At 41.6% G+C, this 24928-nt stretch overlaps 1 protein-coding gene across 1 annotated transcript in view; it reads left to right on the top strand.

Annotated features, from left to right (window-relative positions):
• The window catches only part of LOC115084539 (mediator of RNA polymerase II transcription subunit 1-like), a 200022-nt gene that overhangs the window by 154040 nt on the left and 21054 nt on the right, over positions 1 to 24928 (top strand). Inside the window, exons 13-17 of the mRNA XM_029589527.1 lie at positions 932 to 1056; positions 3367 to 3482; positions 10325 to 10526; positions 11654 to 11749; positions 17769 to 17877. Coding sequence (XP_029445387.1) covers positions 932 to 1056; positions 3367 to 3482; positions 10325 to 10526; positions 11654 to 11749; positions 17769 to 17877 — 648 coding nt within the window. The remainder of the gene's footprint in view (positions 1 to 931; positions 1057 to 3366; positions 3483 to 10324; positions 10527 to 11653; positions 11750 to 17768; positions 17878 to 24928) is intronic.

The following is a 24928-nucleotide window of genomic DNA, read 5'->3' as shown; positions in this document are numbered from 1 at the left end:
GGGGGGGGGGGTTGGGCCTGTGAAAGCCCGCAGCCATCACACCACCGCAGTGTTATCGCTGCCGGCTTTCGCACCCAATAGCGCCACTGTGAAAGGTGGTGCTATTGGGTGTGCTACTGGCGACGATAACGTAACTTACCTTATTGCCACTGGCGAAGACATCGCTGCATCCACCTCCTCGCTGCCCTGACTCCTCCCCTCCCCGACTCCGCCTCCGGCGAGCTATCGCACGCGAAAAGAGATTTTTCGCATGCGATAGGCTTAGAAAATGATCCCCTAAGTTAGTAGGTGGAAAAATGTGCATGTAAGTTTTTGGTAATGTGTGTGCTTCTAACGCTTGCAAAATACTAACTTGTGTGAAAACTACTGAACTTGCCCAGAAGTGCTCCTAAACTGCCCCATTTTTTTCGTTTATATTTACCTGTGACACTGCTAGTACACACATTTCAGGTTTTTACAAAATACTATTTGATTTGCCTATACATGTAATTTCTAGTTTTGCATACTGAAACCTTTTTGAAGATTATGCCCAATGCATATTTGACTGGGATCCAGTCTGTCCAGTTACCCCGAGGCTGAATAGTTTCTATGGGAGAGAATAACTGAGAAAACATGGCAGGAAGATTCAGGACCTAAATCCGGAGGGATTCCAGAGAGAGAAAGACTGCAGTACATGGGAATAAACGAATTACTACACCTACAATGAAACTAATTTCAGAATTCCCTATAAATTAAAGGCAATTTGTGATTTCAATGTGTCGAATCTTCTGATTCTAGGCCGGTTGTAGCTGTGAAGTTTTGTGGGGTGTCGTCCCCCCCCTCCAATACAAGTCTTAGTAGTTTAGTTGAACTTCCAGACCAAGCAGTGAGTCTGGGCTTAATGTGTATATAAATGCATTGCTAGCATATTAACACCATCTTTTCTCTTCAGAAACCCTGTGTTTTTACCACTGAGTGACGAGCTAAGCATGGATTTGCCAGCTTGCTTCTTCTTGACATTCTTGCAGCCTCTTCCTATAATGTTTCCTATTGTTGAAAAAATACAGAAGGTGACAGGTTAGTATATGGACAATTAAAAAAAAAAATTTTTTTTCAATATTTTCTTTTATTAATGAAATACAAAGCCAATTTTTCATTTCTGTAGGTAAAATTACCCATCTTATGTGCAGGTAAAATTACAAGCGTAGGGACGCTGGGCATGTAGCTTTGCCCATGGTGAACAAAGGCATTCTGGGGGCAGGTGGGGAAAAGACATGTGCAGGCACACATTTTCAATTTTCCAAAGTGTGCACAGAACTTTACCCAGAAGAAGTATCTGTAAAAAAGGAGTTGTAAAATTGTGCAGGTAATATTTCTTAGGAAATTTGAAAAGGGAAAGGGTGTTTTTGGGGTTTTTTTTTCATCTCCTTTGAAAATTAGTGCAAGTTTTCAGAGAATAGTTAGTGACTGCATGGTTATTTGATGATTTTCTATCTGCTTCAGGTTATCCTTGCATAAATTGCAAGGTGGGGGTGGCATTGTTACTTATGTACAGTTGTCTCCACATCCTGCTGCTGTATACTTGTTTTGGTTTTATTGTATTTTGTGTATGCATTGCATGAAAAGTTTTTTGTTTTTTTTGGGGGGTTTTTTTTTTTATTCTTTCAATAAACATAAGGCACAAATTCTGCAGATTTAAAGTATTTGCCAACTTTGTGGGCAGTTTGCCAATTGTTCTCTTTCTATATATAAAACATTAAAAGTAAATTATTACATTTTGTAATACTGGGATTTCAGAGCTCTTGCAGGCGTGCACGCCTGTGGAACCCCTTAAATTCCATCAGAGAATAATATCAGATTTAACAAAACAAGATACCTATTGACAGAATATAAAAAGTAAGTTAATTATGACTTCATGCAAGAAAGAGAATACAACACTAAAACAAAGTAATGGATTTATCACTACAACTCATTCCAGAGAAATAAAGTCCACAGCTCATGTAGGCTTATTGAAAACCTAGTTTGTAGATGCTATATTGCACTTTCTTTGGGGGTAGAGCTGCAGAATACTTATCTTTCCAGTACTGTGAAAAAGGAGTTTGCCTGGTAGGACATGAAACATGTTTGAATTCATATGAGTTGAAAAAATGGAACCAGAAGAAGTTAAATAGCTAGCATTGATAGTGGCCTGCTTATTACACCAGGGCTTTTTCCCAAACTGTCGGTCTGCAACCTAAATGGGGTGTGTCAACTTTCAGCTGGGGTCACAAGTGCCCCAAAGAGCAGTATTCTTTAAGCCCCAGCATTAGTAGTAGAACTCAGTGTGAGCACACACTTACAGGGCTCTGTGGTGGTCCCTGCCACTTGCATGAGTTTGTGTTAACAGGAAGTCTAGCAGGAGGAGGGATAGGAGTTGCTGCAGGGCAACAGGCCCCATGCTGATGTTCATTACTAATGCTGCTGTTTGCAGTTCACCATCAGGTGAGGGGCGAGCCATGAAGGAAGGTCAGGGCTGAATGTGCATCAGCCAGCGTAAATTCACTGCTTCTCTCTCTCCTTGCCAACCACGGAGCCTACCCAAGAGAAAAATGCTGACCCTGTTGGAAGCCTGCCATCGCTTCCTACCAATTGTCCATCCACCTTTGGCCCCAGGGTGAAAAGGAAAATGTTGCTGCTGACCCTGGTGATGGATATGTTTGGAGGCGGGGCTGTATGAAGGGAGAGATCAGATGTAAGGGTTATTTCAACTTGAAGGGATTAGCTGAGAGGGTAAGGGAGACTGACAAAAGATCAACTGGGTGATGTAAGAGGGGGATCAGTTGAGTGGGATGTGAGAGAAGGGTTGGAGAGGAGGAGGTGAGAAAATGGGGATGGACAATGGGATGAGAGGGAGGGGATGAGGAAGGATGAATTGGGGGATATAAAGAGGGAGGGAATGACAGGATCAATTGGGGGTTATAAAAAAAAATTGGATGGAGATGAAAGGATCAGCTGGGAGGATGCAAAAAAGGACTGGAGGGTGTGAGGTCAGACGGTCTGGGAAGGCAAGAGGATCTGGGTGATGTAAAAGTGGATCAGCTGGGTGGGCAGAAGACGAGGAGGTCCTCCGGGGAGGGTGGCGGTTGAGAGAGAGAATCAGTTGGCATGTTGGGAGGATGAGAGTGGAGAGTGATTTGTTAGAGGGGGGACAGCACCACTTTTAATATACATTATGGTTGCCCTCTGGGCTCATGTGAATTTTTAAGTGCTAAAATGGGGTTACATTGGCTAAATGTTTGGGAAGCCCGGCCTTACCTGTTCCATTTGGTAGCAATCACTATAGGAAAATGCTTATTAAAATATAAATTGAGATGCATGCCCTTAGAGTAAAAGCAGCCTGTGTTTTAGGACTGCCTGTTGTTGGAATCAAATGGGCTCCACTTTATGAGCTGATTGTGCAGTTCATCCTGAAAGAAAAGAGCCATGATGATAAATCCATGATAAATAAATCCCAGTTCTTTGTGGTAAGTATATTCCATTTTTTTTCCTTGTGCGCTGCGCTACCAGTAGTGACTTTCCACCATTAAATTTCCCAATTCCTTTTCATCAGTCATTTAGAACTAGAATTTTCACTGTTATACCTGCATTACAAGGTAATAGACAATTTCCAGCCTATTGCTCTCTTCAGTGCCCTAATGTATCATACTGTTTTTCTTTTTGGATGGTGAGTAACTTATGCAATTCCATCCATGCCAGACTTGCTGCTCTGACTGAGCTACACTGCATGGGATCTTAGTGCTTATTTCACAATGCATGAGATCGGCAAAGCTAGCCTGTGAATTTGTGGCAGCAACAAGGTAGCTCAGTTGGAGTGTCAGTTTTCTTATTCAATGCGAGAAAATAAATGTTAGCTAATTAGAATAAGTGATACTGTTTTTGGGTTTTTTTAATTGTTGATTAGATTTTGAGTTTCACACTCCCTTCCTCGGGTATGTACAGAATGAGCAGAAAATAACATTCACCAGCAAATACAAGTGAATATTAAAATACATTAGAATGGTAATGTGAAGTGGGAAGGGTGTGTGTGTGTTTGTGTGTGTGTGAAACAGGGGATTGATGTGTTAATGGTAACAAGATGTGAAGATTATTTTTGGTAGTGAAAATTGGGGAAAAAAAATACCCACATCTGTTAAGTCCTTTTTCATGTGAGTTTTAAAGTCTTAATTTTAACTTCAAATGTCTTGCATTCTATATTATTCTGTATTTACCTTTTTCGTATCCTGATAGTAAGGTTATTGATGGGTCCGAAAAATGTTCCTCCATGGAAATGTGGCCTTGCTCTTCCCTGTGAGGTGTAATTTTGTATCTGTGTAAGTTTTAACTTCTGGCCTGCTTCATCAATGAAGTATGCCACTTCATATTTATGTGCACTGAATACTATATGGTACATTATAGGAGGAGCTCCTCAATAAAACTTCTTGGGCAGTCTGTTTTTCAACTCTTGCCTGTGAAAGTGTACTTCTATCATGTAGCAGGAGGAGCACCATAGACTTTTTATTTAAGGCCACAATGTTCCCCTGCTACTGCTGTAATGTCTTTTTCCACTCCAAACCCTTCCCCAAGACCCTCACGTGTTCTGAGTGCCTATTGCTGAAGTTTACATGCCCTGGTCAGAAGTACATTTCCTTGATTTTACTTCTGGAGCTGTACAACGTGTTAAATCAGTGAGACCCTTCTCTCTGAGTTTTTACATTTTCCTACACTTCTTTCTCTTGGACAATTTTTTTTTTCATCTTGTCCCTGAAGTATTCTCCTATAAATACAGCTCTATAGTGTCTTCCTCTCCCTCAGAGATAGTCTGTGCTTGCCCCATGTTTTCCTGAATTTTGATACTGTCCTCATCTACAGCCCTTCCATAGAGGCTGTTCCATGCATCCACCACCCTTTCTGTAAAGAGATATTTCCTTAGATTACTCCTGGGTCTGCCCCCTTTCACCCTCATCTCATGACCGGTCATCCTTTCTGTTGAAAGAGCCTCCTGTGCAATAATTTCTCGGAGGTATTTAAGTATTTCTATCATATCTCCCTTTCCCTCCTGGAGGAAAGGAGGGAAAGGGGAAGAATGGCAGACCTAGATTATATTTTATCACCTTCCCTTTCTTTCTTTCTCAACATTATTCCCCCACCTATTTCATTAGGGTGGTCCTATCCTATAACTGAATTCAGCTTTTAGTTTTTTTTCCTGGCCCGGTAGTTCCTCTTTTCTCCTCCATCCAGTTCAGTCTGAACCAGTGCTGGGAATCTGGTATCATGAATCTTCATTGGGGCAAATTCCTGTTGATTCACCTAGAGAAATTCCATTGTCAGATCATTCTTATTCAGTATCGGCTATCTGATGTTTCAAAAATGAAAAGGGAAGTTGAACATTTTTTGCTTAGTAAGAGACAATCTATTGATATTGAGCAGATGCAGGCAGAATGGATTCCAGCTTTGGATAGTTATGAGGGGCAAGAGCTGATAGGTTTGGTTGCCAATGGCAATCTTCTCTACATACAAACTTACATAGATTGGTCTCAGTGATAAATAAACCAATAAAGCAGCCAAGACCTGTAGTGTGATATTCCTCTGATTTTAGAGGTTTAAAACAGGAAGTCTGGAGACTTGAACGAAGGTGGCATAAGAATAAAATAGGTAGTAATCTTAAGGACTACCAATAAGTTGGATGCGTACAGAAAAGCCTTAGATAAGGCAAAAAGAGGTATTCTGAGAGGATTTCTGCTGAAGCATCACAACCACAAGAGCATTTTTCTATTGTGCAGACAGCAATTAGGTCTATAACTAGCAATTTAAGCTTTTCCTAGAACTGGGGTTGCTTGTGCAGAATTTGCATCATTTCCCCCCCCCCAGAAATTATCTAATATTGGAGGTCATTTATCAAAGTGCTAGGGATGTGCAGAGGGATGCCATACGTTGCATTCAGGATACGTATTCGTCAGGGGGGCAGATACGTTGCATTTGGACATATGGCGCCCCGATACGGTTATATGTCTAATCCTATTCATTACCTGGCTAAAATTAAATTTACTACAACCCCCCCCCCCCTGACCCCCCCCCCAAGACTTACCAAAACTCCCTGGTGGTCCAGTGGTGGGTCCGGGAGCCATCCCCTGCACTCACATCCTCAGCTCCGGTATTCAAAATGGTGCCAATAGCCTTTGCCCTACTTTGTCACAGGGGCTACCGGTGCCATTGGTCAACCCCTGTCACATGGCCATCGGCGCCATCTTGTGCTCCTACCATGTGACAGGGGCTGACCAATGGCACCGGTAGCCCCTGTGACATAGTAGGGCAAAGGCTATCGGCCCCATTTTGAATGCCGGAGCTGAGGATGTGAGTGCAGGGGATGGCTCCCAGACCCCCCTGCTGGACCACCAGGGAGTTTTGGTAAGTCTTGTGGGGGATGGTCAGGAGGGTGGGGAGGCTTGTTTAAATTGGCGACCGAATAATTCGGCGAAAATTTGTTGTATTCATGGGGAATCACGATATGTTTCGCTTCCCCACGAATACAACGAATATGCGGATTGCCAATACGTAGGGACCGAATGCACACCCCTACAAAGTGCTATATGGTGTTTTCGCATGCAAAAACACCTTTAACGCTTGCGAAAGCACCATAACGTTTGGTGCGTTGCAAATGAGAAAAAGGGGAATTTTGGCCAAGTGGGCTGGGCTCACAATTTTGCAAAGCCTTTTTCATTTGTGTAAGCCGTGCTCCTGGAGAGCCAGCCAAGTTATCAAGAGAGAGACTAGCCATAATGCCCTCTCCCTAGATAGGTATTTATATTTCTATGGGAGGCCCACCTAGTAACTCAAGGTGAGGTTTAGGTATTAGTGTAGGGGTTAGGGGCCACTTTGACATACTAACAACTTATAAATTAGACTTCTTAAAATATTTCTAGACCCCCAAATCCTCTTCAGCTTAAATTTACCTGTTTAAATCACTCAATTATGGCTTTATCTTAACTCAAAGCCTCTTTGGTTTTTTTGTTGTGTACTGTCCGTCAACTTGCCTGTAAGGTTTGAGGTGTTTGGGACTGTCTAGTGTGCGTCTCTGAATAGCACTTTGTACATCTGGCATGCGTGCGCTTTATAAATCACGATGAGAATAATTTCCTTTGCTGATTTAGTTTCTCCTTCTGGCTCATTTGGTTACTCCTAGGGATAAATGGGGGGGAGGGGGAGAGACCAAAGCCTCTTTCAGTTCTTTGTCCCCAGCTTATAAAAACCTTTGACCTGGCAATCTTCTGTGCGGCTTCTGTCTGCCTTAAGGTTTGTGGCTCCTCGGTGCAGAGAGAATTCAGTTAAATACTCAGGAAGGATCCTCCACACAGTTATAGATGAAGCCCCCTCTCCCGGAGGTCGGCCGAGCCTGGGAGATTCTGCCGCTGCTGCTGAATCTGTCACCCCTGGGCTTGTGGGGTGAATGAGGAGGAGGAGGCGGCTGCACTCTCTGTGAGTGAATCTGTGATACATTCACCCCACCAAAGCTTTTGTATCCCAGGGAAATGCTAGCAACAAGGCCAAAAGATGGCGTATTACATATCCGTTAAATTATATTAATTCTGTTTATCTCCCTGTAAGAGTAACTGCTTTACACAGAGTTAAGCAGCCCAAAGCAAAGTTCATTTCAGTCAGCTCTCTAGTGAAGATTTGATGACCCTCTGAGTGAGGACACTCACCCAGAGATGAGATTTGTGCAATGTTCTTTCAATCATGCTAGGTTGAGAGAGCATTGCACAAATATCACTCAGAGGGTCATCAAATCTTCACTAGAGTGTACTGTTCTGTTCATACTTCTCACTTTGAATGTCAAAGTGGCCCCTAACCCCTACACTAATACCTAAACCTCACCTCGAGTTACTAGGCGGGCCTTAAGTTAGTTTTGTTCATTGTAAACCGGTTTGATTTGCATCTAATGTAGGAAGATCGGTATATAAAAACTAAAAATAACTTTTTCGCACTTAATTTATTTATTTATCGCAAATTGCTGTAACTTAGCTCTTCGCGTAGGCACTTTATCGCAATTTGCTCCAATACCTATTATATTTAGTGCATTTTGATAAATCCAGGCCTTAGTTAATTAGCTATGATTGACAGGAACTAAATTATTCCAACTGAATCCTTTTCAATAATTGACAGACAGCCCAGCCACTAGGTAAAGCCATTCTGGTGGACTCAGAGTAGAGCAACCGAGATTATTTACTTTGCTTTGTTTGGGGTCAATATCTAAATAAAGAATTCTGTCAGAAGTTGTATTGTTTGAAATGAGATTAAATCTATAAAAGACATATGGTGCAACTTTCCTGCACAAAGTATTGGTTTCTATAACACCCCTTTAACTAAGAACATAAGAACATAAGAAAATGCCATACTGGGTCAGACCAAGGGTCCATCAAGCCCAGCATCCTGTTTCCAACAGTGGCCAATCCAGGCCACAAGAACCTGGCAAGTACCCAAAAACTAAGTCTATTCCATGTAACCATTGCTAATGGCAGTGGCTATTCTCTAAGTGAACTTAATAGCAGGTAATGGACTTCTCCTCCAAGAACTTATCCAATCCTTTTTTAAACACAGCTATACTAACTGCATGAACCACATTCTCTGGCATTATCAGGTAATATACTAAATTGCAGTATGTTTGCTCCAGCTCATAAAGAGTTGTGCAATTTGTTTGAGAGAAAGCTGTGCTGTACAATATTTAGTCCTGCTTTCATATAATATATTGTGGCAGGATAATTCAATGTTCAGGTATTATTTACAAAAAGAACCCAAGCCATTTTATGGCTGACTACCACTATCTTTTCTATCATCCTTTCCCTCCCCCTCCTCCCCCTTAGCAAGAATAGTGATTAAACTATTGGATGCTGTATTTTAATTTGCAAGTATACAAAATCTATACAGAAATGTATGCCACATCTTGCTTAAAATATAGTTACCCATAATACTCTACAACTGGAGCATAAGTATTATAATTTAGCACCTCCCTGATGTTGCTGCACTTGAAAGCGGATTATGGGTAGAGCTTTCTGTGAAAGAGGTATCATGCATTCTTGTATATCTTTTCCAAAACAAAGCACATTTTGGATCTGAATGCCTTATTGTTCAGACATGGTCTTGAGGAAAAGAATGGGTGGGTATATAGTCAATGTCTAGGTTATCATTGACTGTGCATATTTTACCTGGAAACAGTACCTGCACAATAAGGTATGTTGCCACAAGTTAAATGGTCAAACTTGACCATAGGATGGTTTCATGGATAAGTGAATATATTTTCTCCTCAAGTTAGTTTTGGATGTAACACCTATGAGCTAGAACATTACTCCTGAAAGGGTTGCAGTTCTAGCTATCTCCCCCCAGTTTGAGGGTTTATGGGCAATAAACCTTTGGGAGAGAAAACTATCTCACTGATTTCTTAAATCATCTTTTGAATTGTTTTATGAAATATAATTTGGGGTAGCCAGCAATAGAATGCAGATCACTTAGAAGCATCCATAGGCCTTGCTCTCTTTTCCTCTTATGAAAAGTGGCAGATCAGTGAAGGCATCTTGCCACATGTTTTCTGAAATGAGATAAAAAGAGCGTTTCTGGAATGGGTGACTTTTTTTTTTTTTTTTCTTCTTCTTTGCAAAGATCTTATACCAGTGGTCCCCAAACCTGTCCTGGAGGGCCACCAGCCAGTCGGGTTTTTGGGATATCCACAATGAATATGCATGAGAGAAAATTTGCATGTTATGGAGGCAGTGCATGCAAATTTTCTCTCATGCATATTCATTGAGGATATCCCAAAAACCCGACTGGCTGGTGGCCCTCCAGGACAGGTTTGGGGACCACTGTCTTATACCCATAGTCCCCTTTGTATTAGAGGATTATTACTGCAAGGCACTATAGTTCAACTCCCTTTTTATTATTTTTTTTTGTTCTAACTCAGAAAGGGCTGTAGGTAAGGACACGAATAGAAATGTTCCACCTATTTCTGAAAGCCATATTCTGTATCACTTCAGAAAATATCAGTTATGAGCAGATGTCTTATTTAGTACTACACAGGGATTTTGGAATAGTTTTTTTTCATCTGTGGTAACCCCGGTTTAAATTCCCTCCCATAGGAAGAGTGCGGACACAAACTTGCCAATGTGTGTCTTTTTTTTGTAAGACAGCAGGGCAGTCACATTGAAAATTAGTTTATATTTAAATCTTTATAAATGTATAATGTAATTTTATTAATAAATGCAGAGCACAATTTTATGGAAATGTTATGAATTTATTGCTGAAGTTGTGACTACTTTTTTTTTTTTTTGTTCTGGGTTAGTCTCTTCCAGACTGTCATAAGCACAGTTATGTAATCAATTATGGTCCAGGCAAGGAAAATCCTCTGCTGGGGGTCCTGATCACTAGAATTCCTTTCACACACCCGAACTGCGTCCCGATCATTTTAGAGGCTCTTCGGCATCAGGCAGCTTATAGCGCTCTTATCAGCAGCTGCATCTCTGAGATCAGCAGCATAAACGAAGGTATATGTTTGTTTCAAGATCTGCATTGCCAAAAAAAAAAATCTTAGTTTCTCTCTGGACTTGATGGCAGATTTAAATTTCAAATTGATATGGAAAATACAGTAGGCGTAATTTGCAGAGGAATGGTGTTCTTACACGTCCATATTTTTGCATATTCTACACTTGGGCCCGATGATTGTGATATGTAAGCATTTTACCATTTTGTGACAGTTTTTTCATTATTTAGCTGACACCCGCATTCAGGGCAACTTTTATTTTGTTAAGAATGTAAGCATTTCATTTTAGGACAGAGTAGCTGCTTCCTCATTCCCCCCCCCCCCCCCCCAACCATCATTGCAAAAAAATTCTGGTTGCATGTTGCTTTTTTGAAACCGTATCCATATTCTCAAAGGTTTTCAGTGTTATGCTGGAGGTTTTTTGGGTTCTGAATGTGCTTGGAGATACCACTAAAAAAAAAATAAAACCACGTGGATAAGATTTTTTTTTTTTTTTTTTTTTGCAGCAAAATGCTGACATCTCAAGAGATCTGAATATGTGCTGATTTGGACTGTCTAGAATTTTTTTCCTTGGGATGTCTTTGTCCTTATTTAAGTCGCCTCATTTGTCAGCTAAAGAGCTGCATCAAACCACAAAGGAAACTGCTGGTAATGGGTTGTTGATAAAATCTGCTTGTAATGGTAACCAAATAAAGTTAAAGATCAATCTGACCAGTTCCAAAATACTTGTTATACCAGCCTTTTTGCAAAAAAAATAAGAGCCTTTGTAAATAAGAACCGGTTTATTGGCTGAATGAATGCTCACTGCTTGGGTCCATAGATTATTATCATGGGTAAAAAAAAACAAAAACCCACCCCACACACAGTATAATTTTGTTCATCCCCATGATTATAATATGTGGAACAAAGTATTGAGCTAAAATTCGGCTTCTTATTTACACTGATCCTTATTATTTTTGCAAAAGGCTGGTATAACTAAGAATTTTGGAAGTGTTTATCTTAGTGTAGCAGTTTGCAATATTGTTTCCCTGCTTTGACTTTACCTTAGGTTGTCAACCAAATATAGCCTAAAGGAGTTATAAAATGATTTTAGTTTCATTGTTTTTGCTGAATGTGTGTATTTTTTTGCAGATTCTGCTGCACTTGTTCACTTTGAAATCATTCCACAAATGGACACTTGCTTCTCTCTTTCATTTCTGCATCCTGTGGGGAGCAGTTTGGCCAGTGGTACGTGTGGCAAACTTTTTGTTTTATTTTATACCTCTTTATGATGTGGTTTGTTCAATGAAAATTTCCTGTTGTGTATAAAATGCATCACCATTATAGCATTGAGGTCATTGCATCTTAAAATAGTCAAAGCTGTTAGAAATCATGAACAGTTAAAGAATCAGGACTAATATAATGATTTTTATCATTCCACTGGCAGCTAAAACAGTCTAATTCCCTTTTATTCTGATGCACTTGTATTTTCTGAGATCTTTCTTGAACATTTACAAGCTGCTTTTGCTTAGCCACTCCCACCACTATTAATCTGGGCACTATTCTGCTGATCCTTGCCATAGCCATAGCCCCATGCAGGGATCACACTGGTATTTGCACAATATAAATATGCAACTAAGGCATGTACTCCAAAATACACATACAAATATAAAACAGTATTATGAGCTAGGAAATGAGGGAAAGGAATTGGAGCAAAAGGGAGACACCCTAGTCAGAGCTCCCATTTAAGAAAAGTGCCATAGTAGGTGAGACCAATGGTCTATCAGCTCAGTATCCCATCTGACAGTGGCCAATCTGGCTCATTGAAAAGTACCCGGCAGATCCTAATGGATCCATTCTGTTTCTTCTAGAAGTAAAAAGTGGTGATTGCTAAGCTTACCTATTTATTTGTGAAAGGTCCTGTTCTCCGGAAACTACTAGCCTTAACCACATCTTCCAGCAATAATTTCATAGCTTAATAGTACATTGACTTAAAACAAGCTCAAGGAAGTATTTTTTTTTTTTCTATCCTACTGCCTGTTAGTTTAATTGTGTTCATTAGTCCTAGTGCTGCTTGAAAGGGTAAATAACTAATTCCTATTAACTTGTTCTATGCCACTCATGATTTTATAAACCTCTTATCATATGCCCTCTGTTATCTCTTCTCTAAGCCAAAGAGCCCTAATCTGTTTAGCTTTTCTTCATAAGGAAGCTTTTATCGTTTTTGCTGCCATCTTTACCATATCTAGTTTTCCTATCTTTTTTGAGGTGTGGTGACCAGAACTGCACATAATTCCCGAGGCGTGGTCGCACCATGGATTGATAGAGGCATTAATATATTCCAAGTTTTGTTTTCTATTCCTTTCTGAAAAATTCCAAAAATTCTGCTATTTGCTTTTATGGCTACTTGCTTCACACTGGGGCGGATTTTCAGAGCCCTGCTCGCCTAAATCCGCCCAAAACCGGGCGGATTTAGGCGAGCAGGGCCCTGCGCGCCGGTGAGCCTATTTTACATAGGCCTACCGGTGCGCGCAGAGCCCCGGGACTCGCGTAAGTCCCGGGGTTCTCCGAGGGGGGCGTGTCGGGGGCGTGTTGGGGGAGGGCCCGGTCGTCGCGGCGTTTAGGGGGCGTGTCGGCAGCGTTTTGGGGGCGGGTACGGGGGCGTGGCTACGGCCCGGGGCGGTCCGGGGGCATGGCCGCGCCCTCCGTACCCGCCCCCAGGTCGCGTCCCGGCGCGCAACAGGCCCGCTGGCGCGCGGGGATTTACTTCTCCCTCCGGGAGGCGTAAATCCCCGGAGAAAGGTAAGGGGGGGGGGTGTAGACAGGGCCGGGCGGGTGGGTTAGGTAGAGGAAGGGAGGGGAAGGTGAGGGGAGGGCGTTAGAGGATTCCCTCCAAGGCCGCTCTGATTTCGGAGCGGCCTTGGAGGGAACGGGGGTAGGCTGCGCGGCTCTGCGCGCGCCGGCTATACAGAATTCATAGCCTTGCGCGCGCCGATCCAGGATTTTAGTGGATACGCGCGGCTCCGCGCGTATCTACTAAAATCCAGCGTACTTTTGCTGGCGCCTGATGTGCCAGGAAAAGTACGCCTATTCGCGTTTTTTGAAAATCTACCCCACTGTGTTAGGGATTTCAATGCATTGTCCACAATTGCTCCAAGGTCCTTTCACTGAGTATTATATCCTAATATGGAACCCAGCATTTTATGTATATATAATTAGGGTTATTTTTCCCTATGCACATCACTTTGATCTTGACACATGAAATTTAAAATGGACATTTAGATACCCAGTTTCCAAGTCTTGCAAGGTGGTCCTGTAATTCCTCACAATCTGCTCATGCTTTAACTACTTTGAATAATTTTGTGTGGACCTGCAATTTGATCACCTTGTACATTGCTCCCTTTTCTGGAAAAGTTGTCCAGCACTAGTTCTAGTACAGATACCTGGGGCATGTCACTATTATTCACCTCTTTTCATTGAAAAAACTGACCATGTAATCTTACTCGTTTCCTATCCTTTAACCAGTATATAATAGAACATAGTATCCTCTCCCATGATGTTTTAATTTTCTGAGGAGTGTCTCTATTATTAAGAACATAAGAAATGCCATGTTGGATCAGACCAAAGGTCCATTGAGTCCAGCATCATGTTTCCAACAGTGGCCAGTCCAGGTCCCAAAGAGCAGAATCATTTGTTTGTTGCTCACGCCCACTTGGCTTTCCCCAAGTCCATCTGAGCAATAATTGTTTTCTTCCAGGCCCTTGTCCAAACCTTTTTTTTTTTAAACCCGACTATGCTAATTGCCTTGATCATGTCTTCTGGCAACAAGCTTAATTGCACATTGAGTGAAAAAATACTTTCTCCAATTTTTTAAAAATCTTCTACCTACTAGTTTCATGGATCATCTCAGAGTACTGTGTAAATGAGTAAATAATCATTCCCTATTTACCTGTTCATCCCGCTCGTGATTTTATAAATTTCAATCATATCCCCTCTCCGCTGTCTCTTCTCCAAAACAGAGAGAATAGGCATTCAAAGTACAAACGTGAGGCAAAAATATCACTTAAAACAAATATATTATATTTACATGCACTGTTGTGGTACCAACCAGAAAACCCTATAAAAGACTTGCCCCTAGATTCATCAAAATGCGTTAACGCATTAACGCCCGCATTAAGAAAAGGGGGGCGTGTTTAGGGAAATTTTAGAATTACCACACTACACCACTTATATCATGTGGTGAGGTAAACTTAGTATACCCTGTGCTAATACCGAGAGAGAGAGAAACAGAGAGAACCTATCTACAAGTCCCTCAGACTTTTTATATCTCTATAGGAGGGCCATCTAATAGGTCAAGGTGAGGTGTTGGTGGTGCTTTAGGGTTTAGGGGCCAGTTTCTCCTGTAGAATGAAACATACGAACAGCACAGTACACCTTGGTGAAGATTTGATGTCATTTGGAGTGAGAGAAGTCTCACAAAGATGAAATTTCTAGTACTATTCTTTCACCCTAGCTTGATAGACTCTGTAACAGGGTACCACGGAGAGATAACATAGTGCTGTTTGTATGTCTCACTCTACAGGAGAAACTGGCCCCTAAACCCTAAAGCACCACCAGTTCCTCACCATGACCTATTAGTTGGCCTTCCTGTAGAGATTTAAATACTTCACTACTATGAGAGCCTTGTAGATAGGTTCTCTCCCCTCTCCAAGCCCAGGCTATCGCACAGTGCGAAATTGCCCCTCATTTTCCTAAAGCCCACCCAAACTCCTCCCTGATCCCGCCCCTCCCAAAAATTTGCATTCGCAACGTGTGTTAGTGTGTTTATCGCATGCGTTAATGAGTTATGACATGCGTTAATGCCATAACACATTTTGATGAATGACTGTAATGGAATCTAAATATTACTAGGCTTATTGTAACGTTTTGGGTGTGGACTTGGCTTTCAAACCTCTGAGTAAATTCAATTACAATTATAATAGAGTAAACTGCCATACCAAAACAGCACTAACTGCCAGTAACAACCTGTGAAAAGGCAACACAATAAATTTCACTAGGCCCTATAACACCAATACACCACCTAATAAGAAAACAGAACAAGCCAGGTTGCTATAGATCTCTACAGAGAAAGCACACAATAACAGAATACATAGCTGGGTTTAAAAAATCTTTGAACAAAATCCTGGAGAAGACAATCAACTTATATTAACCAAGTAAACTTAAGAAATAATCACTATTTATCATTGCATGATAGCAGCATGGGATCTGTTTACTGTTTGGGATCTTGCCAGGTACTTGTGACCTGACTTTTCCACTGTTGGAAACAGGATAATGGGCTTGACAGACCCTTAGTATGACCCATTATTGCAAGTTCTTATGATGCTGACATTAAAATATTTAGATATTTGGGGATAACTTGAGAGAAAGCATTATCTATTCATATTTGGATTATTATTGGGAGTTCCCATTTTATTAGCTAGACTAATATAAAAATGACACTAATTTCAAATAAAGAGATGGTAATTTTTAAAGTGGCGCATGGACGTGTATGTGTGTGCGTTAGTCGACCTGCACCCAGGGATGCGGCATTTTATAACATACTCGTGTCAATGCATGCATGTTATAAAATAGCCTTGCCGCGTGTACATGTGCAAATCCCGCTTCTGCCACGTAAGTGGGGAAATTTTAAAAGGGACGCATTGTGACACCAATGACAGTTTTCAGAGTTCGTTCCCAGTTTGCCTAGTTTAAAGGATAGGACTTATAAACCCTTCTACTTTAAACAGCCTCCTTTCCCCCCTGTTAGTGATGACACTTAAAAGCCCGCTGATCTGCTCTAGTTTTTTATTTTTGTTTTATTACTTACATATCATCCATAGCAGAAGTAAAGTTATGTGGCAGGGGATCCCGGCGTGCACCAGTGCGGGCAAGTTGTTACACGCTAATTTCTATTTAAAATTCAGGAACGCCCCACTCCTTTTTTTTTTTTTTTTTTTTTTTTTTTTGGAAATTTTCATTTGTGCGAGCAGCGGCAAGTATGCACATATCAGGCCCAACATATTTGCGCATCCCCTAATTTCGGTGCGTATCAGGCTTTTAAAATTCACCTTGAAATGACTGAGTGGCAATAGGAATGTCTATTGCTCAAAGGCAAAGTCCCTCTGTGTATCTGATATCTTACTGAATGCTTTCTAGAGGCACGATCCTTAATGCATTTTGGGTTGTTTCACTCTGCCTGTGCTATGTGGGTTGTTCATTTTGAGATGGTGTTTTTACCCAGTGTAGGAATACATTTATGGAGACCATCTGGTGCAAGGTGATTCTCCAGAACATTTTCCCCACTTGATGAAGTGGACCTTCCTCACTGACAGGCCGATACAGTAAAGTCCGCGGGAGAGCGGGCGAATACCCGCTCTCCCAGCGCGCTCACTGGTGAGTGCAATATTTAAATTAGGTCCGGCGGTAGGTCCCTAGCGCCTCCTTTTTGACAGGAGCGGCGGCTGTCAGCGGGTTTTGACAGCTGATGCTCAATTTTGCCAGCGTCTGTTCTCGAGCCTGCTGACAGCCACGGGCTTGGAAACCGGATGCCGGCAAAATTGAGCGTCCGGTTTTCAGCCCGACAGCCGCGGGCCAAATTCAAAATTTTTTTTTTTTTTAACTTTGTTTACTCTTTGGGACCTCCGACTTAATATCGCTATGATATTAAGTCGGAGGGTGCACAGAAAAGCAGTTTTTACTGCTTTTCTGTGCACTTTCCTGGTGCCGGAAGAAATTAGCGCTGACCTTTGGGTCGGCGCTAATTTCTGAAAGTAAAATGTGCGGCTTGGCTGCACATTTTACTTTCTGTATCCCACGCGCATACCTAATAGGGCCATCAACATGCATTTGCATGTTGAGGGCGCTATTAGGTGCCGTGGGTTGGACGCGCGTTTTACTCCCCTTACTGAATAAGGGGTAAGGGAAAACGCGCATCCAGGGCAGGCTAACAGTGCGCTCCGTCGGAGCGCACTGTACTGTATCGGCCTATGAGGAAGGTATGTACAGTACCCAGCAAGGTCTCATAAGAAAAGTTTGGAAATGCAGTGATACTTTATATAATTCGGTGAGGTGTTTCAGAACAGGATCTGAGGTGACACTTCAGATAGGAAGTGGAATGCACAGGATAAATTAGCGCTCGCAAGATCTATCACTACAGCCAGTACTGAGGCTTATGTTGTAAAGGCTGGCGTGAAAATACTATTTTGAAGCTTATTCTTTTTCTGCTCAGTTGCTGTTGATGTTGTAAGCTCCAGGCAGATCAGATGTAGTCTCTATATGGACCCTGCGGACCCTGCCTTTGATTGTAGCAATGAATTCATTACTGGAACAATAGAGCGGTAAGTAATATTATAATTTGAAAATGGTGGTGTTTCCATGGCTGCAATATCTCTTCTAGCAGGAGCTTGTCTCTCCCATCCTCCCCTAAATCCAGGACTGTGGAACTCCTCACAAAAGTGTCAGCCAATCCCACCTCTTCCCCACGTTGCCACATCCTAACACTGTCTATCTCAGAAAAAGGGGCGACGTGCTTACTTGGCTGCCCATGCAGTGGGCACATATCCCTTTTCTTTTCAGTAAAGTCAGACCATGAAGGGAAATGAGAGAGAAGTCTGCTTGGTACAGCTAGGAGGAAAAGTACTATGCATACTGCACCTTGACTATTGGCAAAGGAGGAGGCCTGTTGCAATGAGAAGTATGGAAGAAGGGAAAAGAGAAGAATTCAAAACCTAAAAATATTATGGTATCCGAGAACCAGCTCACAAAATGATATACAAGGGATAAACTTTTTGTATGTTCTAAAGCTTACTGAGAGTTAAAATGGGGGGGTGGAACAACATTCAGCTGAGAGAATCCAGGAGTGATCATGTAGGAGTTATGGTAGGTAATAAAGCAATAGGTTGCATAAGTAAAGATATCATGGGCACAAACGAGCAGAGAAAGCATGCGGAGGAATGGCTTCAGGAATGCCTTCCCACGCAGATTTGTGGAAGTGTGCGCTGTGCTGGCAGTTTGTGATCTTGGAATGTTAGTGATGATTCCGTTCCAGAAAAATTCCTCCTCCATAATCTGTCTGCTGTCTCACCACAGGGACACAAGTGGGGAATATATAGGAAGTGGTTACCCTGCAATGTCACCTCTTCTCCCACAGAGCTTATTAGGACTCTAAGGCATGACTTAACTTGGAAAACATTTTCAAATTAAAGCCTCTGCATGTTTTTCCCTCTCTTAATCGTTTAATTTTCCAAATTGATTCTAGGAGGCCTTTCTTAGAAAAAAAACAAAACAAAACCTTTTGAATACTACTAGGAGAATGCACTAAGAATGGGAACCACTCATAATTATGATTCACATAAATTACATGGTATCTGATGTATCCACTACCTCTGCATTAGATGTGCCTCTTATTTTTTGACAAGCATGATTTTAGAAATATAAAGAAAATGATTAAAATATGGAAGAGTTTGTGTGAATGTTGGTGATAGGATTGTGTGTAGGCCGTGGATATGTATGAGAGGACATGGGGTATTTGGGTATGTGTGTGTGTGTGAGCTATGTGTGTATCTGGTTTTCCAGAATGTTGACATAAAGGGGGCATCAATATATATATGGGTGGGGGTGTGTGTGTGTAAGGAATGTGTGATGGGAGGGTTAAGTGTGTGACTTTTGAAGTGTGGAGGGACGTGATTTGGAAAGTACTCTTGGTGCCACCACTTAGCTGCTTCAGTTTTTTTCCCTGTTTGCCTGCCTGTATTACTAAGAGCCAAACTACTGAAAGGGTGAATGGTGGTTTGAGGGGAGAGGAGGAAGGGCTTTTGGAATAAAGCACTCATCATTCTGCAGCCTATAACTGTTTTTTATTCCCGATGGAACGGAATGGGAGTTTTCTTTGAGGCTCATGCCTCAGCCTGGCTGGCACCATTTTGAATGGAAGAATGGTATTGGCCTTGTGTTGCGCATCCCGGCCGCGTTGGTGCCACGACCGGGCCTGCTCACCTCGCACTACCTTCAACCATCTTCGGCTCCTCGTCCCTTGCTGCCGCAGCCAGCACCGCTCGCCCGCGGTGTTCCCGGGTGTCTCCAGGCCCATTGGGGCCTTCTAATTCACAAGGCTCCTCACGCTGAGGCTCGGCGTCCTCCCCGGCGCTGGCCCTTCCCCTAAGTGCACGCACGCGGTCCGTGCAGCCCTTTAAAGGGCCCAGCGCGGGAAACTGGCCGGCGGCACCTGAAGATGATGTCACAGGGACTGGGTATATAAGGCGAGGCCCAGTCCCCGGAGCCTCACCTTGGCAATCGGGTCAACACCTCGGTGTTACTAGTTTGCTGTTCCTTGTTCCTGCGTTAACCTGCTTCCAGTCTTGTTCCAGTGCTCCTGAGTTCCTGTGTTCCTCGTTCTCTTTTGTCGCACCTCCTTGGACTGATTCATAGTACTGACCGCTGCCTGGAACCAACCACTGCCTGCTTACTGACCACGTACGGACTGATCTCAGAACTGACCCTTGCTTTGGCTGACCATTCTCAGACTGATATCCTGGCTTTGACCCATGCGCTACACTTGAATACTTTATTCGCTTCTGTGACTACCAGACCAGCCTGCTTGGAAGCTATCAGTGACCTACCTCCAGCTAGACCCATAGGCGCTGCCTATCTCTCCCGGAAGACCTTAATCTCTCATCTCCTTCCGGAGCTCTCCCGTGGTCCAGATTCAGGTCTAGTGCATCCATTCCTCATCAGCTGCACACCTTTGCTAGTGGTGGGCACACCTCTCCACTACCTCTCCAGGAGACCCTTTGAGGTCCATCTAAGTTCAAGCCATCTGGGTACCCAAGGGCTCAACCTGCGGAAACCCCAGATTCCTATTGGCGAAGCTCCAGCTAGCCTCTGTATCCTTGTGTGCTCCGCCTCCTGGTGGCAGGTGCTCTCTGGGTCCGACCAAAGGGTTGTACCAATCCTGCACCAGGCCAAGGGTCCACCTCCAGCGCAACACCTTGGTCTGCTGGTGCTATTCGTAAACATACGTTTTTACAGTGCAGAATTGAGTGGGGATCGTGCCTGCCCTGTGAAGAATATGAAAATTATAAGAAGGTTCAGGGATGGGGGTAATTGGAGAGGTCAGCCTGCTGGGTTTTGTTTTATTTTATGTTTTTAAAATTTTAAAATGAAAGGAAATGTGTGAAATTCAAAATTTTTTTTTATAATGAAACAAAAGGAAAAATATAGTCTGAGGTATACACATCCCTATTGAATATTGTGTACAGTTCTGGAGGCCATATCTTTTAGGGATATTGTGGTGATGGAAACTGTTAAGAGAAGGGCTACTAAAATGATTATAAGGCCTGTAACAAAACCTACATAGGGAAACTTCAGATACTCAGTATGTACTTACTGAATAAAAAGTGGCTAAAGTAGTTAGGCCTCTTCAACTTGGAAAAGAGATGTCTAGGAGGAGATATATAATTTTATAAAACTTGTGTGGTGTGATTGTGCAACAAATAAATACAGTGCAGTTATTCTTTCAAACTTAATAGAACCGTATCCCTTTGTTGGGGATTTATTGGTTCCCTCAGGGCCATAAAAATATTTGTTAGTCAGGGTTACTCTTTCCCCATCTTCCTGCACTTCCCAGTGGGTGAGGTCTTTCTGTGGGTGGAAAAGAAACCCTTTGTGGCCCCAGGTGATGGGAGTGTGTCTCTCTCTATTGTATTCTCCAAGGACAGACAGATTGGGTGTTCACAACAAATGTAATGATTATTTCCAAAAGGTCAATCTCCCTCCCACAAAGATTCAACTAATGAAACCGTACAGCTGAAATATTTACAGAGTCTCTCTGCTAGGGGTACTTGTGTCCATCTCGTTAGCTTCTGGGAAAGAGCTTGCCGCTTTTTCTTGATCTGTGCAAACAGCCCAAGTAGATTGGAAATCCTAGGGGGAGCCCCATGCCACGAAAAGCTCCTACCTGGGTGCAAAGTTCAGGCTGATGCTCACAGTCTGTGTTCTCATCCCTTTTGGGGTGGAGATCCGGTTTGGAATCTCCTAAGGCTTTTGATGTTACAACCTTGGTTGACCTCTCAGGGAGAGAAGCCTGATGTTCCAGTTCTGTAAAAACCTATTTTTATGTACACCTGAATTCTTATTGACTGTAAAGCTTGTTGCTGATTTATTTATTGTAAACTGAGGTGATGTTATTAACGTGCCGCGGTATATAAAAAAAAAAAAAAAATCACGAAATAAATAAATAAATCTCCCTCCTCAAGTGTGCAGAGGGGTGGGACAAAAAACCCTCCGCATAAACAAAAAGGGAAAAAATCCAAAAATCTCTATCCAAAATCTCTCACGCTGGGTAGTGCTTTAGACCTTATTCTTAGTGAAACATAGGATTTGGTGTGAAAGATAATGGTAGTGCCGCTGCTTGGCAACAGATCATAATATGATCAAATATGAATTAATGACTGGAGGGAGGATATTAAATAAATCTACTACTCTAGTATTTAACTTTTCAAAGGGAGACTTTGATAAAATGAGAATAGAAAAAAAAACCCCTAAAAGGTGCAGCTACAAAGGTGTTTACATCAGGCATAGATAACGTTTACAAATACTATCTTGTAAGCCCAGACCAAATGTATTACATGCATTAGAAAAGGCAAAAGGAAGGCTAAACAACTTCCAGCATGGTTAAAAGGTGAGATGAAAGAAGCTATTTTAACCAAAAGATTCTTTCAAAAATTTGGAAAAGGATCCAACTGAATAAAATAGGAAAAAAGCATAAGTGTTGGTAAGTTAGATGTAAAATATTGATAAGGTTGGCAAAAAGAGAATTAAAAAAAAAAAGCTGGTCATAAAGGCAAAAACTCATAATAAAATCTTTTTAAAATAAATCTGAAGCAGGAAGCCTGTGAGGGAATCAGTTGGACTTCTAGATGTTTGAAGAGTTAAGTGGATACTTTGGGAAGATAAGACCATAGTGGAAAAACTAAATTAATTCTTTGCTTTGGTGTGTACTGAAGAGAATATTTGGGGGATATCTGTGCTGTAAATTGCATTTGATGGTGCTGATTTGGAATAAATTAAATCACGGTGCAGCTGGATGATATAATAGGGTAGACTAACAAACTAAAGAGTAGCAAATTGCCTGGACCAGATGGTTTACATCCCTGAGTTCTAAAAGAAATAAAAAATTAAATTACAGATCTATTTTAATTTGTAACCTATCATTAAAATTGTCTATTGTACCTGACGTTTGGAGGTGGCCAATGTGACACTGATCTTTAAATAAGGCTCCAGCGGTGATCCAGGAAACTATAGCCCAGTGAGCTTGACTTTAGTGCTGGGAAAAATTATAGAAATTATTCTATAGAATAAAACCACACAACAAATATAAAGGCATGGTTTAATGGGTCACAGCCAGTGTAGATTTACCCAAGAGAAGTCCAACCTCCAGTCTGCTACATTTTATTGAAGGGGTTAATAAGCATGTGGATAATGGTGATCCAGTGGATAATAGTGTATTTGGATTTTCAGAAGGTGTTTGACAAAGTTCCTGATGAGAGACGCATGAGAAAAATAAAAAGTCATGGGATATTAAGCATTCTCCTATTGCAAACTGCAAATTAGCTAAAAGAGAGGAAACAAAGTAGGAAAAAATGGTCAATTTTTTCAGTGGAGAAAGGTAAAGAGTGGAGTGCCACAGATTTCAGTATTGGGACAGGTGCTCTTTATTTAGTTGTTTAGTTATTTATTTATTTATTTATTTATTGGCATTTATAAATCAAAGCACTTACACATTGTACAGAGTTATAAATGGAAATTAAAAAACATACAGAAACAATATACAATCACCTAATATTTTTTAACCATTACAGAATAAAAAAAAAGGGAAGTAAAGAAAAAAGGAGATTATAAGGAAACTATAAAGAAAAAAGCCATAGCATTGAATTATGCTGCTATCTAAACTATATGCAAGCTTATTGAATCACCAAAGGAACTGGAGAAGATGTTACAACCTTCCTTGTGTCAAGAAAAAATCTAAGCTGTCAGGAGAAAAGAAGATATAACTAGCAGAATGATAAGTAACACAACATTTGCAGGGGTAGCGATGTACAAATGTAGTACCTATATCCAATATCTCCTGCCTCAATAGGAGAAAACCTCTTCTTCACTCCTGAGTAATCCTTAAGAGAACAGTAAACATGCAAATGGATTGCCCATGAAAATTAAAGATTACAAAAATATAAAGAAATTGTCTTTCTTAGATCCCCATCAGTGACAAAAGAAGCAATAGGATGGCATGATCTATAATCTCATAACCGGATGACTCAATAAGTTGAGTAACATTTAAAGAAGGAGGAGAAAAGGAACTAGGAGAAAGCAAAAAAAATAGCCTTATTTATGGATGGAAAAGAGTCAGGTGAAATTTTCAAGATGTCCATAAAATATTTCCCCAAAGTCGTAATGGGAAATTCACCCATTACTTTAGCAAATTTCAACACATGGAGATTCAGATGAAGTGAAGAATTTTCCAGGAACTCAACCCTTCTAGAAATGATGTTCCATTCTTGGACTAATTGAGCCTGAATAATAGTCATCTTGGTCAAATCTTGTTGAATTAAATAGGGTTTATTCTCATGATCACCCAACTTAACCCTATGGGTCTATGTTCCCCATAAAAGAATCCAACTTGTGAGTAGAAGCCATGACCTGGTCAAATTAAGACATAAGTTCCCATAGGGAGTCCAAAGTCAGTTCTGCTGGCTTTTTATGAGGAGAAAAACAGTCCATCAATGATTGAATCAAAGAAAAACCATAATCTGAGGCTGCAGGCAACATAACTGCCACTAAGTTCTCTGAAGAAACTGATGAGAAAATCAATGTTAGAATCATATCTTGCCCTCCCGATGATGGAACACCGGATGCGAGGCCTTCAGCAACCCCCTCCAATGCTGGCAGCAGACCGTCACCATTCTGCACCACAGGAGTTATCAGAGAGGAATTGCATCTGGTCGCAGCAGAGAAGCTTGTGGGCGGGGCCTGAGAGAAACCTCCTCCCTTGGAGATATCAATGCTCCGCGGACTTACACTGGGACCTCCACTGTCTGATATAGGAGCAGGAGATGCAAACGAGGTGATAAGCTGTTGTCCTTCAATGTAAAGGGTCTCAGGGGTCTAGACCCTTACTTTCCATTTATGTTTATGAGCCATGGGGAGGCAATAAGAGTAAGCTAAAAGCAGCATAACAAGAACAGCAGAAGTCAGTGTCTCAGTCAAGCGGCCATCTTGCTTCCATATGGGAGTGGTGCATTTTAATATATTTATAAATGATCTGGAAAAGGGAACAAGTGAGGTAATCAAATTTTCAGATGAGTCAAAAATACACGGAGTAGTGGAATCATAAGC

This window comes from Rhinatrema bivittatum, chromosome 2 (genome assembly GCF_901001135.1).
Source record: "Rhinatrema bivittatum chromosome 2, aRhiBiv1.1, whole genome shotgun sequence".
In the NCBI taxonomy this organism is placed as follows: domain Eukaryota; kingdom Metazoa; phylum Chordata; class Amphibia; order Gymnophiona; family Rhinatrematidae; genus Rhinatrema; species Rhinatrema bivittatum.
This window is presented reverse-complemented; position numbering and strand designations above follow the sequence as displayed.